At 50.1% G+C, this 14,948-nt stretch overlaps 1 protein-coding gene across 2 annotated transcripts in view; it reads right to left on the bottom strand.

Moving 5' to 3' along the window:
• CDK5RAP2 (CDK5 regulatory subunit associated protein 2) overlaps positions 1 to 14,948 on the bottom strand; it is a 186,840-nt gene that overhangs the window by 37,980 nt on the left and 133,912 nt on the right. For both annotated transcript variants that reach the window (XM_007451495.1, XM_007451496.1), the window contains exons 22-25: positions 14,504 to 14,714; positions 10,559 to 10,687; positions 5,767 to 6,343; positions 2,974 to 3,206 (exon numbers count right to left, since the gene is read on the bottom strand). In XM_007451495.1, coding sequence (XP_007451557.1) covers positions 2,974 to 3,206; positions 5,767 to 6,343; positions 10,559 to 10,687; positions 14,504 to 14,714 — 1,150 coding nt within the window. The remainder of the gene's footprint in view (positions 1 to 2,973; positions 3,207 to 5,766; positions 6,344 to 10,558; positions 10,688 to 14,503; positions 14,715 to 14,948) is intronic.

The following is a 14,948-nucleotide window of genomic DNA, read 5'->3' as shown; positions in this document are numbered from 1 at the left end:
AAAAAAAAAAAAAAAAAAAAAAATCATTAAAGAAATAGCAAGGATATGCACAAAGATTCCAATCCACTGTCCTTTATCACAGCCCCAAACTGGAAACGAACTAAATATCCATCTAATGGGGAATGATTAATTATGGTACATTCATACAAAAGAATGCTCTGCAGCCACTAAAACCTACAACGTAGATTAACATTTATTATCTATAATTGAACAAAGGGAGAGGTTGCAAATCGTCCTACTCCCACCAAAAATACACATTATGTATAAAAAAGGTCTGGAAACTATACACTCCAGGGTGTTCATGTTTTGCTGTATAAATGATAAAATTACGGGAGTATTCGCTCATCTGCTATCCCACAACAAACACATACCGTTTTGTATTAATAAAAAAAAAAAAGGGCTACATTTAAATTTTTTAAGAACTCATGCTACGCAACTACCTCAAATATAAAATTACTTTATGGTAAAAAGCTCATTTCATAATTCAGGAGCCAGACTCTTCAGATGGCATCCCAGAAAGACCCACCTCTGTTACATTTTATTCTCTAAGAAAAAGAGCTGCTGTAGTGAGGCTCCTGAGACTTTTATGCCTTTTGTATAAGAGAATTAAGTTCTGTGTTTGTGTTGTCTCCTAAGCCCGAAATGCTTCTGCTTCCAGACCCATAGGGAACAAGAAGTGAGATCTCCTTGGGCTTGTCAAGGTAAATAACTAAAAAATAAATCAAGGGGAGGCGGGTGGATGAGGGAGGGAGGGCATCTGGTGCCAGAGGCAGTCTCTCTCAGCCTCCCACTCCCAGGTAGAGGGCCTGTAGGAAGAAAAGAGGCAGACGGAAAATGCCTCGGGCCAGGAAGACACAGCTCTCTCTTGAGGACCCACTTATCCCTCCAATAATAAAATGGAAACTAGCTTATTAGGAAGACCTTAGCCAGAAAAAAAGTAGATTTCGTAAAGCTGGAAAAAGTCAAGTGCTCCTGTGTCAGAGGTCCCGGGAGCTGGTACTAGAAAATCAGCCTGTGACGCACCTAAGCGGCTGGGCCCTTCTTAAAAATGGAGGAAAAACATTCCCTGGGCCCAGAAGGCCAAACTACCCCCACGTTCTCTCTTGGCATCACACTGAACACACGTGGACCCTCGTGACCCATCTGTGTGGATGGATGAAGGCACGAAGACTGAGGTCAAATCCAGGTTCTGCCATGTCAGCTGTGACTTTGAGCGACTGACCTCCCTCTGTTAAGGCCAAGTTCCTCACATAAATCAAGTTGTTCTGAGGATGAAGCCCCCAGGCTCACAAGTACAGATGTGAGTAAGCACTCAGGACTCCAGGGCCATGCACCGAGCCACGCACTCTGCCAAGGCCTCATGTCCATGATTTAACTTGACCCTCATGACTCACAAAGGAAAGCCTTTGATGCTGAGCAGAGAGTGCTCATGACCTGACTTACATTTTGTAAAGGCCACTCTGGCTACAGTGAAAACGGACCACTGTGGGACAAGGGTGGAAGCACAGAGGCCAGAGGAGAGGACCGCAACCACCCAGGCGAGGTGACGGCAGCCAGCTGGAGCCGTGGCGGCAGGGAGGGGGAAACCCGCTCAGATCTGGAACCGGCGCCGAAGGCAGGGCTTCGAAGGGGCAGCCAGTGGGGTGAGCGGGAGTACTGACTCCGAACGGTGTCCTCTTAGGAGCCAAGGGAGGACGAGATTCCCCAAGGAAGAAGGAACAACCGCAACCACTCTCGGAGGGTTAGGAAAGATTATCAGGGGTGTGTGTGTGTGTGTGTGTGTGTGTGTGTGTGTGTGTGTGTGTCTAGAGAGAAAAAGAGAATGAGAGAGCAAACATGGCAAAACGGATGAAGCTGGATGAAGGTATAAGGGAGATCTTTGTTGAGATCTCAAAAAAAATGCAAATTATTATTTTTTAATTGTAATGCGATAACATCTATTCAAGTACCTAGCACGTAGCAAAGGTTTTCTTTCATCCTTTCTCTGACCACCTCTGACCCTTGAATATGTTGTTAACCAATGAAAGTTTGGGTTTTCTTGTTTGTTTGTTTTGTTTGTTGCTGCCAACATTGAAAATCCACAAGTCTGTACCTGCCAAACCCCGGTTTCCATGTTCTCTTGAAAATTTGGAGGAACTGGCAACCACGTGGCCACGCCTCACCAGCCTGGCCCCCGAAGCCCCTCCACTGGACCCCAGGTTTGGAACACGGCAGACTGCCAACCACGCGGAAGTGGCCACCAGGAGGAAGCAGCCGCCTGAAGGAAGCAGCGGCCAGTGGGGCTCTGCCATCGTCTCATCAGGGCAGAGGGGCGGAAGGAGAGGCCAAGGAGTCCGTTCCTCCTGGGCCCCTCCAAGAAGTCCTGGATCAATCCCTGATGGGTCTTTTTTTTTTTTTTTTTTTTTTTTTTTTTTTTTTTAAAAGAAAATCTTCTGTATTTATGTATTGTCATGGGTGCTACCTGGTTGGCCCCATCCTATCCAGTGCTTCCTAAGGACCTGAGATACTAGGCCCAAGAGAAGGTTATAGCCCCCAGATCCAAAAGGACCAGATGGTTAAAGGCCACACACACAGAATAACACCAGCAAATAGGTAAGATAAAACCCAAAGGATCTCGAGAACCTCACTTTGCTCAGGGGTGTATTGCTCGAGTCAGGCCTCTTTCTCCCTGCTAGGCTGTGCTGTTAGCCTAGGAGGGTCCAAACCAGAACATAATATAAAGTTCCAACATCCGTGCATTCAGCATTTTACGAATCTCTCTGGAATGCAAGAGTAAATAATTCCTTAAACGGTTTGGCTCTTCCAGTAGTCAGTCTTGGACAGCTGTCAACAGGAAACCCCAAGTCATCTAGTATTAAAATCTGCCGTCACAGAGCCCGCGTCTCCTGCATCGGCAGGCGGACTCTCAAGCACTGCGCCACCAGGGAAGCCCCCTGATGGGTCTTAAGATCCGCAGTCCCTCGCCCCACTTACCCTTGAGAAACAGATTTTCCAACTGCTTCAGCAGCGCCGCGCACTGATTCAGCTGCTCCTGGAAACCCTCGGCCACACGGCAATCCACGTCGCTGGCCTGCAGCAGCTCCTCAAAGGCCTTGATCATGGCGTTCATGTGCCGACGATAAACGACACAGATGCCGTGGCTGTCCTTAATCTGCTGTCGTTGAAGGGAGAGCTCCCTGGCTTGGGCCTGAACTAACGAATCATACCTGATAAAAGGAGGGAAAAGAAAATGCTTGGACCGTTTTAGAATTGAATTTCCACGACTTTAACACTAATCGGAGAAATGACAGAGCACAATTTTGAAAAGCCTGCAGCTATGCAAGTATCTATACTTTTAGAAAAACTGCAACTGTACAAGGTCACTCCTCCTTCGATTTCAAAACAGCCAACAAATGCTGGAACAAAGGCTGTTCTGCAATATTTTTAACCTTACAAAGCCCCCAATTAAAGTACAGATTGGCAAGGACTCAGGAGTTTCCACTCACTCTTCAAAAATACTACTCCGAATTGTAGAAACGAGTGCTCCAAGGGTCAGGGGACCCAGCACAAATTCTCACGAAGGACAGAAAAGAAACTGTAAGGCAGGAAAACAAAAACAGGACTCTCTCCTCTCACGTGAAAGGTCAGAGGGTAATCATAATCCTAACTACCATTTACGGAGGGTCTACGACCTGTCAGCCACTGAATTACGTGTTTTTTTTATAAGTTATCTGTTCCTCTCAATCTCACAACAACTGTATGAACACCCCGTTTACAGGAGAGGAAACTGACTCTTGGAGATGGCAGGTTGGTTAAACAGTGAAGACTTCTCACTCAAACACAGCTCTGCCTTCAAAGCCCAACTCTGTTATTTGCAGTGAGGGGGATGGACCTAGAGTCTGTCATACAGAGTGAAGTAAGTCAGAAAGAGAAAATCGAATACCGTATGCTAACACATATATATGGAATCTAAAAAAAAAAATGGTTCTGATGAACCTAGGGGCAGGACAGGAATAAAGACGCAGACGTAGAGAATGGACCTGAGGACACGGGGAGGGGCAAGGATAAGCTGGGACGAAGTGACAGAGTGGCATGGACATATATACACTACCAAATGTAAAATAGATAGCTAGTGGGAAGCAGCCGCATAGCACAGGGAGATCAGCTCAGTGCTTTGTGACCACCCAGAGGGGTGGGATAGGGAGGGTGGGAGGGAGACGCAGGAGGGCGGGGATATGGGGATAAATGTATACGTATAGCTGATTCACTTTGTTATACAGCAGCGACTAACACAACACTGTAAAGCAATTATACTCCCATAAAGGTGTTAAAAAAAAAAAAAAGCCCAATTCTGCCCATACAACACCGCCTCCTGATGCCACATCCGTCCCTCCCTATGTGAGCCCATAAGTATTAGTCGGCACTGAGAAAAACGCAAGTTCAGGAAAGCGTGGCTCTGTCTTCCTTACCAACTGTGGGCGCAGGAAGCTGGCCACAGAGTGGCTTGCCAGAGACCCTGACGCTTCCGTTCACCGTGTTCCCCGTTCCCTGAAACGATGACTGGCGACCACCTTCAACCCCACATAAGCACAGAGAGATCACGACAGCAGCACTGCAGCTGGGGCCGGTTTAATGGACGAGAAAGAGCCCGAGCATCAGCACAGGGTACCGTGGACCGGACCAGCTGGCTCTGCGAGCCCTCCCAGGCCACCTTCTCAGTCACGGCAGCCTCTCTGGGGCCCCATTTCCTCACCTACAAACACACAGTTTAAGAACACCTTGTTCTGGGCTTCCCTGGTGGCGCAGTGGTTGGGAGTCCACCTGCCGATGCAGGGGACACGGGTTCGTGCCCCGGTCCGGGAAGATCCCACATGCGGCGGAGCGGCTGGGCCCGTGAGCCATGGCCGCTGAGCCTGTGCGTGCGGAGCCTGTGCTCCGCAATGGGAGAGGCCACAACAGTGAGAGGCCCGCGTACCGCAAAAAAAAAAAAAAAAAGAACACCTCATTCTCAGGTGACTGTGAGGGTTAAGTGAGAAAAGCGCCTAACCAGGGGTCTGAGCCAACTGCCTCTCACTAAATACCAGCTGCCTTCAACCACACGGTCTGGGAGGTCTTAAAACATGCACTCTGGCTCCTGACAATTCAGAACAATGTGTTTGTCTCAAATTAGTGTCCAGTGAAGGTCAGCTTTACAAATGATCCCATGTTTGTCGAATCTCGTGAAGCAAAACTGTATATATCTATGCCCGTAAAACGTATCTTCGTGACCTGAGGACTCTTCTCTTTCAAAAAAGGCTCATTTCTCTAAGATGACCTTGAAGGGTAAAGATGTGGCCAGTATTTACTTTCCTCCCACCCTGCCTAGGACATCAGTTTCAGCACCGCCCTCTCCACGCCGAACCCCTCCACCTCACCACGCCCCCCGCCAGCACAGTAAAAGCCATTAACAGGGTCTGGGGTAAACACTGCCATTCGGCAAACTTACTATAACTCACCAAGTGACTGGTATAAAACCTTTAACCCCGAGTCCCCAACCTGAGGAGGGCAAAACCTGCTTGGCCAATTTCAGAAGACACAGACTAGTATGTGCACAGCCACTGTTCCTTGTGGCCTCACACATGTCACTTCCCCGCAGGCGTAGCTGCCTTAACGGTGCCTTCAAGCCTTCCCCAACACACACCGGACCCCCATCACAGGGCAGCATTCCCTTTTAGCTCAGGGGCGCCGACCTAGTGGCAAGTTGGGGAACTGCAGGCTTAAACATGGGAGAAGACAGGTGGGACATACCTCGAGGGTGAGAGATCTCTGAACTTATTCTGCAGGTTATGGATTTCACCAAAAAGTTCCAGCTTCAAATTCTGCTCCTTCTGCAGCTCATATTCCCGGTCCACCAGCTGCAGGCTGAGGCTCCCCAGCGCCCTGCCGTCAATCATCTCTGGGGCCAGCGGGTGGAGGATTTTCATGCGTTTCACATGACGTACTTGGTGCAAACTTGAAAAGGTCATTTCTTCCTCGTCGGCACTGCCCTTGGACTTGTTCAAGCCGTCCTGGGCCCCTTCTCTCCCACACAAAACTGTGATGATGGCCTCACTGAACTGGGAGTGCTTCTGAAGCTGCATTAGGAAGGTCCGGTAGACCTCGAGCTCAGTTTCCAAGTCACAGATTTTCCGTTTTAAGGTTTCTTTATCATTTGAGGTATCGCTGTTCTCCAGCTGATCGGTCTCAACCACACTGACTTTAGCGGAAAACTGACTCTTAGGACTCAAGTATGTAGCTACGGAAGTGGGGCCTGGAAAATCTTCAGGAGGATTCTCTTCGCATGGTGGAAAGATGGCAAGGTCATCAGGCTGGTAAATTTCGGAGTCTGAAAATCAAAACACATTTATGTCGGTGTCTCCATCTCCACTGCTGAAATCCATCCCCTTGGTCCTTCCTCACAGCCACCGCCAAGCAGAAACCACTGCGGGAGCCTCCCACCAAGCCCCTCTGGCTCTTGGCCTTCCCTCTTCCCTCTCAATCCATCCTCTTCCTCAGAGCGACTGTTCTAAAAAGTGAATTCAACCACGATAACCACCAACTCCCACCTAAATCGAAACTTCTCACAGCATCTGAGACCCTGCTTGATCTACTTCCAGGCAACCTTTTCAGGAACATCCCCTGGCACCACCGATGGAGAGTCCCTACTAAATTGACCATAATTCCCTGCACACACCAGGCTGCTCATGCCTCCATGCTTTTGCATGTGCTGTTCCCCCTGCCTGGAATACGCCTGGCTCCCTCCTTAACGCCTCCTCAGTGAACTCCTTATCCTTCAACACCTAGATCTGATTTTCTCTCCTCTGCAAGCCCATCTTCAAGCTATGCAAAACAGCCACTCCCCTCTGTGCTTCCACAGCGCCTTATACATAACACCCGAGACAGACGTACCACGTGCTCGGTGCTAGCATATGACTGGCAATTGGCTTATTCATTTATTTACACAGCACTTAGTTACTTGGGTTCCTCTCTCCCTCACTGGACTGCAAGTTCCTTCCCAGCAGGGACTGGCCTTACATCTTCACATTCTCAGTGCCTTGTTCAGTACCCAGCCCAGACCTGGTGTAAATGAAGGGCTGAAAAAATACTGGGGAATGAGTGAAGGAACATCAAAAACCAGTAATTCTAAAATCCACAGTAGATGAGAGCCGTCCTCTGATTTCCACATCGACAAGTTTCCGGGGATGCCATGATGTCCCCTGTAGCAAGCTGCTTCACTGACTCACAATCCTACCAGGAAATATCTCCTTACAGTTAGTTTAAATCCCCAGGTATGTGGCCAGACTCCTGTGGGAGGCAGAATGGTACTGCAGAAAGAATACGCAGCTTTGAGGCCAAAGAGAAGAGGGTGCATACCCAGCTTTGCTACTTGCTGGCTGCACAGCGTTAGGCAAGTAACTCACTACCCAGAGCCTCAGTTTCCCCAAAGAGATGTCTTATGTGCTTGTTGTGAGGTTTCAAGGTCGGGCCTGAGTCTAGAGCTTCTGTCCTTAACCACATACCACAATGCCTGCTGTCCAGAGAAAGCTCAGCTCAATACAAGGAGTGGTTTGAATACTTAAGAAGCAGGAGAATATAGTAGAAAAACCCATCTCTGAAATCCAATGGATCTGGTTTCAAACTCTGGCTCTGCTGCTTACTAGCTGCGTGACCTTAGGCAAGTGACTTAGCCTCTCTGAGCCTCAGGAGCTTCATTTGCAAAATGGAGAGAACATCAATTACTGCGAAGCCTAAGGCTTCTGTTCTGTTTTCAGGATCAAATGGGACAATACCCGCAAAAAGGCTAACAGTGTCTGGCACACAGCAGCGAAGGAGACCAACTAATAGGAATATCCCTTGCTTCCCTGAAAGTGTTCAAGATGGAAGAGGACGCCTATCACAGGAGGCTCGCGAACAAAGGCTTGTGGACTTGGAGAAACACTGCCAGGGCAGCAATGTGGGTTGGATGAGTTGACCTAGGAGACCTCTCAGAAGGAAAGGCACATACAAATCCTTGTTCGACTGTACATTCCAATTTCTGGGTTCTGCGGCTGTTCCTCGTGGCTTTAAGCCCATTCTTTTCTCTCTGCTCATGATGCATATACCATAAAATAAACTTTTTTATTTTAGAAAGCTGCCGCTACGTGACCTCAAGGAAGTACTCCTGATAGAGCATTTTTAGTGCACAAAATTTATTAGAAAAACTCATCTCTTGAGGTCCTTTAGGGTGGAGACCATGTCATTCACCTGTTTCTCCAGTGTCTGGCATGGGACCTGGAGCAGAGAAGGTACCCAGTAAGTCCTGCTGGCTGAACGAGTGTAAGAGACACAGAGGGAGAAATCTCAACAAGGCTTTTTTCCAGTGAATCACACTCCAAGATAAGGAAATACCTTTGCTATAACCACCTCACGATAATGGAATTTCATGGCAAGAAGTGATGTTCATGCATGGGAATAAAGATCAGTTTTGATGACTTTCGTTAAGTAATCATGAGGCAAAGACAAATGTAAGCCTTGTACACGTGTGCTTTTGTGACACAGACTGTTTAGACACACACACACGCGTGCACACGCACGCACGCACACACACACACCCTCATCGTGAATGGGAGGTGTCATCCTCACGTCCACACTTAGAACTCCACTTTAAACTCTGCTCCTTAAACACACTCAGACACTTGACACTCGTAATTTTGACTTGAGAAGTGTCCCTAACCTACAGCAATTTGTGACTTCGCAGAGGCAAGGATCTGACTCCTAGGCTCCCAGGCCAGTATATGGCAAGTCTCACAGCTCAGCATCAGCGTGGCGATGCGGCTCTGCATTCTCTGCTCCACGGCCCTCGATAAAGGTCCAAAGGAGGATTTTTTTTCATTTAAAAAAATCACTGCACAGAGGGTGTGAGAGATGGAGGATTATAAGCCGTAGTGTACGGTGTGAACCTGCAGGTGTATCAAGGCGTCAGGACACATAACTATGTGCTGGGACCTGGCCCAGGCACCCAGCTCCTCACCTATGCTGTCCACTTGATCATCACAACAACCCTGTGAGGCGTCACTCATAACCCCATTTTACAAAAGAGGAAATTGAGGTTTAGATAAGAACTTGCCCAAGGTTCAGGGCAAGTAAGCAGCGGAGCCCCCTGTCCAAGCCTGGTGATCCAACCGTCTGAATACTGCCTGCTGCAACTGGGGTCCCCATCTCAGGGGGGCATAACAAGGAAAAGACAGTCCTCAACCCTCGATGTGAAGGCCAGTAATGACTGTGGCACCCCCTTCTTCCATTTCTCAAGTTTCTGTCCAGGAGCTACCGAGGAAGAGCCAGCAGTGAAGCCATCACAGGCAGTACCAGCCTCGTGGAGGGCAGTCACTGAGCAAAGTCGCTACGAGACCAAGACGTGGCGGGCTGATGGGAATGTTCAGGAAGGCCTTCCCTGCAAAGTGACGTTTAAGCAGAGACCAGAAGGATGAGACATCAGCTGGGCAACAGTTAAAGGGAGGAAATTCAGGCAGAGGCAAAAGCACAGTAAGAAAAAGGAAAAAAGGTCTCTAATGATGGGGATTTGAGAGGAAAGGGGAAACTGCCAATCAGTCAAGAAGCCTTTAGTAACCAACTAACCACGAACGAGAGATCAAAAGATGTCCCCAGGACCATTTATTTACATTATAGGAAACAGTGCCGTTCTGGACCTTCCTACAGTTCAGCTAAAGGGCACTTGATTATCTGGGAGAGTGGCTTTCTCCTCAAAGCCCAGAACACACGGAAGCCTGTGACCACGTATTCGGTGTACTGACTGCAGGCCTTGGGAAGCATACGCCATTGGGAACAGGGCCCACAGCTCAGTATTTCCCCAGAGACTGTACTTCCCCACGGCTGCCCCATGACAAATTCAGGATCCTGAAGGCAATGATTTCTTACAGAGTGAATCAGGGCCACCTTAATGGTGATCTTTTTTTTTTTTTTAATTAAGAGGGGGAAAAAGAATCTAAGGTAAAAGAAAAAATGTTAAGCATGTGTTCGTGGTTGAATGGGATCATGGATATTGTTATTATTCTTTGTGCTTATTTGTATGCCTGCGATACTTTGTAATTCTAAGAAGGATACAGCTTGCCTGGGGCCTCGCTCATGTCTCTGTACCTTTCCCGCTGACCCACCTGACAAACCCCCAAACCAGGTGTCCGCTCAGGCTTGCCCCTCGTCCACCCCACCCCCGGGCAGCGGGAGGCCAACCGTGCACACCTAACAACAGCCAGCCCTGCAGGGACGCCGAGGACAGCTGGCTGAGGGCGAGGCCCCTGAGGGCAGGCCCTGAGTCCTCTGAGGCTGAACCACCAGAGCCCAGCCCGCTTCCTGGTAGAAAAGTGTCAGACAAACAGACTATAAGCTCCGACACCCTACTATACCTTGACTCTCAAAACCCTCAGCCTCCTCAAGTGTTACATGGGAACAGTGATCATGCCCTAGGATGGCTGTTGCAGGGCTTAGTAATAATTTTTGTATAAAACACCCCAAATGGTGCCCGGCACAAAGTAGCTGTTCAAGAGGCTAGGGAGGGAATTCTGACCGGTCTCGCAGCTGGCCTGCTGATCCCTGTCCCTTTCCTTGTCTCTCCAGACACAGGGCGTGGCTTTGAGTCCTTCTTGCTCTCCCAGGCTGTCCTGGTCCTGGTAGGCTGCTCCCACGAGGGGCTGGGCTACAGGCATCCACGAAGAGAAAGAAAACCAGATAAAACCATAGGCTTGAAACTTAGCCAAGCAACTAAGAAGAACACAAAGATACGACAGGGAAAATAAAAAACACTGGGGAGGCAAAATGCAATTCATAAGATAAAATTAATCTATCGAGCTGCCATAACAGGACATAAAAAGCATAAATATACTGCAGCTTGTCTGAAACAGTTTAAGTCCAGGCTCTTCTAAACCCATGAGTGAGAAAATGAATTCTATAGACTCATGCCCGCTGTTCCCAAGAAGAGGGGCCTCCGGGGCCTTCCAGGCAGCTGCAGAAGTAGCCCCTGGCTGAGGCACCCCAGGGTCTCGGCAAGAAATCAAAACATTGTTAAGCACAAATGGCAAGCCCCGGGCAAGGTGCCAGGGCCTCTGTGCGGCTCAGCCACCTTTGCCGCGGTCCCCGCCCCAGGAGACAGGGAGCCCTCAGAAGGCAGAGACTGCATTTTCTTCCTCTCTCTCCCCTACACCCTGTGCGTGAGGCCAGGAACACAGCAGGTGCTCGGGGAACATTCACGGCACGAGTGAACGGGTGCCTGGATGGGTAGATGGATGGATGAAAGGAAGGACGCTGGGAAAGCAAGGAGGGAGGGAAGAGCAATCCTACCAAAGCCCAACTTATCTTAAAACCTCAACTGTGGTAAACCCAAAAGAGGACCTAAGATTAAACAGAAAATACCTCTGGCTACGTGGCTCATCGTAGAATCCATACGCACGGTATCATATACTAGGCTCCCAGAAACAGTAGGGGAAAAGTAAAGGCTCTGAAATCAGGCAGGCTGGTTCCGATCCGGGTTGGGATGTCGGCAACAGTGTGACCGTAGCCAAGTCCCTTTATCGCTGAAACTGCTGCCTCCACGATCAAATGGGCATAATTAGTGTCCCTGCCTCAGAGGACTGTTAGGAGGATTCAACAAGATCACGTATGTAAAGTGGACAGTGGGGCTCAGTAAGTCGAGGCCCCCAGTTCCCTCCCAGGCCTGACCCGCTCTGGAAACGCCCCGCTCGGACGCAGTCGTCCACCTCTGTCTCCAACCTTTCCTCAGCAAACACTGCTTCTCCTGCAACCTCCACAGGCACGGATGCTTCTCTCCCTTGTACTATGGGCCTGGAAATGTGTGAGCACCTTTGCTCTTCACGGACACTTCCAGACCATTCTCTCTCTTCCCTAAGAACTCCGGCTTCACAGCTCATGCTGTGAGACTACACCACTGACAACACCCGCCTTCCTGCAGACACCCACCGGCCCGATTCATGGAATCCCTCGAGATTCATGGCCACCGTGGCCCCCAACTGCCCTGCTCCCCTCCCCCCCCCTATGGCACCCCCCCCCCCCCGCCGAGGTGCCTATTCTGGTATCCAATTTCTCTCCTCCATTCTCTCCGGAACCCACGCCAGTAGCCCTGCCCGCTCCATGGAAACAGCGCCCTTCAAGGTCCCCAAAGGACTCCCCCAACGCTAAATCCCAAGGCCAAGCCCCAGTCCTTGACTTGCTTGTCTCACTAGCATATCTGACACAGCTAATCTGCTCCCCACTCAGCTTCGGGAGGCCATGTTCCCTGGGCCGCCCACCCCACTGGCTGTTCCTTCTCAGGCCCAGGCTCGGTTCCCAGACCTAGCTCCTCTGTCTCCAAGTCTCAGAGCTTCAAATACCAGCAACATGCTGACCTGGCCCAGACCTCTCCTCCAACAGGCATCTCAAGAGTTCCAAACCAGACCCCTGAGGCCCTCCGAGCCTGGCTCTCCTCAATCCTTCCATCTCAGGGTATGACATCTCCATCCTCCCCACGGTTCACATTAAAAGTGATCCCTTAGGACTTCCCTGGTGGCTCAGTTGTTGAGAATCCGCCTGCCAATGCAGGGGACACATGTTCGAGCCCTGGTCCGGGAAGATCCCACATGCCGTGGAGCAACAAAGCCCATGCGCCACAACTACTGAGCCCGCGTGCCACAGCTACTGAAGCCCACGCACCTCAAGCCTGTGCTCCGCAGCAAGAGAAGCCACCGCAATGAGAAGCCCGCGTACCACAAAGAAGAGTTGCCCCTGCTCGCTGCAACTAGAGAAAGCCCACTGCAACTAGAGAAAGCCCGCACGCAGCAACGAAGACCCAAAGCAGCCAAAATTTAATAAATAAATGAATAAATAAATAAAATTATTCTAAAAAAAAAAAAGTGACCCTTTAAAGCAGAGGCCAGCCTACTTTTCTTCAAAAGCCAAATAACGAATATTTGAGACTGCAAGCCCCGGGGTCTCCATCACAACTACTCAACCCTGCATCAGAGCACAAAGGCCATCACAGACAACGCGCAAATGAATGCAGGGGGCCGTGCTCCCATAAAACTTTACAAAAACCCACAGCGAGCCTGGTCCACAGGACACAGTTTGCCAATCCCTGCTTTAAAGCATAAGTCAGATCACGTGACTCCGCTGCTCAAAACCCTCTGGCCGTTTCCAACCTTACTCAGAGTAAAAGACAAAGCCCTAGACTGCCTATGAGGGCCTAGCGGGTCTACCACCACCCTGACCCCTTGTCCTCCTGGTTCCGCCCAAATATCGCCTCATCGGGGAGGCGCTCTCTATGACTCCAAGTACCTTAGCAAACCCGACCCCCGCTCCAAGTTACCCGTGTCCTTCACCGGCTTTATCTCCCTCCACAGCACCGATCATTTCACACACGATACATCTGCTCACGGCTTACTGTCTTCCTCCCCCTGTGATATACAAGCTGGACACAGACTCGGTCTCTTTTGTTCACTATCTCCCCAGTGCCTGGCACACAGGAGGACCTGATACATCCTTTCCGAATAAATACATAAAAGATCACTGTTGCCGTTCTTGTTATTGTGTGCTGTTGTCATTCGCTTAGAGCAGAAGTTCAAAATCAGGAGTCAAGGGCTTCCCTGGTGGCTCAGTGGTTGAGAGTCCGCCTGCCGATGCAGGGGACACGGGTTCGTGCCCCGGTCCGGGAAGATCCCACATGCCACGGAGCGGCTGGGCCCGTGAGCCATGGCCACTGAGCCTGCGCGTCCAGAGCCTGTGCTCCGCAACGGGAGAGGCTACAACAGTGAAAGGGCCGCTTTTTGCAAAAAAAAAAAAAAAAAAAAAAAAAAAAAAATCAGGAGTCAAGAGAAGTGCTCTTGTGGATTCACGAGCACTCTAAAGATGATGGTTGGTGCTACACGCATGAGAACGCCCTCAGCTTCCCCCAGACTCTCAAAGGGGCAACATCTCTTAAGCACCACGGTCTCGGGCTAGAGGATCCCACTGACATGCTCCCTCCAAGTCTAGGAGTCTCACCCTGACACTCTGTAACCCCAAGGCTCTCTACTTGGGGAGCTCCCAGGAGAGCAAAGACAGCAGATTCCAAGTGAGTAGGGAGGCAGGTCACTTCTAGAAGCCATAAGGTCAGTAGGGTTTAGAATGAGCCCCGAAGAACCCGAACAACTGCGGCCTGGCCATCCAGAGAACCCTGCAAAGAGGACTGAGGCCTCCACAGACGGAGCCCCCAGACAACTGCAAGTGAAGGGGGCAGCGACCTCACAAGGCCTGGGAGCACGACCAGTCCCCCTCTGCCCGCTCTGGAATAAAATGAAAGCAACAAATGAGCTTTCCTTATCGTGTTCCCTCGACTGTATATTTGTCAAGAGTCAAGATTAGTCACTCCAATTCATGAAATTTATACTCAAACGTATTGCAATTCCAAACAACGCGGCTGACATTTCTGGCCGTCCTGTCACGCCGTTCGTCTTCTCGCAGAGGATACGGTTTCCTTGGTGCTTACCTTTCAGGAGCGCTTTGTCTGGCGCTGGCCTCCCCTCCATCACTGCTTCAGCCAGAATTAACTTCTGGTGACGTTGCTTGCTGCGAATGTTAAACTCCTTTAGCTCCCCCTGCTGCTGGGCCACCACCTCCTGGGGGGCAGGGAGCCGGCCCACACTCCCTAGTGACCGCGATGCTTTTATCAGGATGGGCAAGCGGGACTGCTTCACGTCCTGAAAGTACACCCAGGGAGACAATGAATACACTTCCTCTGGTCGCACAGTCAACACGCTCGTGCCAACCTTATAAAACAGGACTCAAAGTGCCTGTCCAGATAACGGCACCTCCATTTACCCCCCAGCCCGCAGATCTGTGTCTTGGCAGGTCCCTCCTCTGACTGACAAGTGCCAAGCTGTTCCTCCTCGACACCCTCTTAAGCCCGGCCGTGCCTCTCTGAGTTCCAGATG

This window comes from Lipotes vexillifer, unplaced genomic scaffold (genome assembly GCF_000442215.2).
Source record: "Lipotes vexillifer unplaced genomic scaffold, Lipotes_vexillifer_v1.1 scaffold588, whole genome shotgun sequence".
Taxonomy (NCBI): domain Eukaryota; kingdom Metazoa; phylum Chordata; class Mammalia; order Artiodactyla; family Lipotidae; genus Lipotes; species Lipotes vexillifer.
The sequence above is the reverse complement of the archived record's forward strand: the minus strand, read 5'-3'. Positions and strand labels throughout refer to the sequence as shown.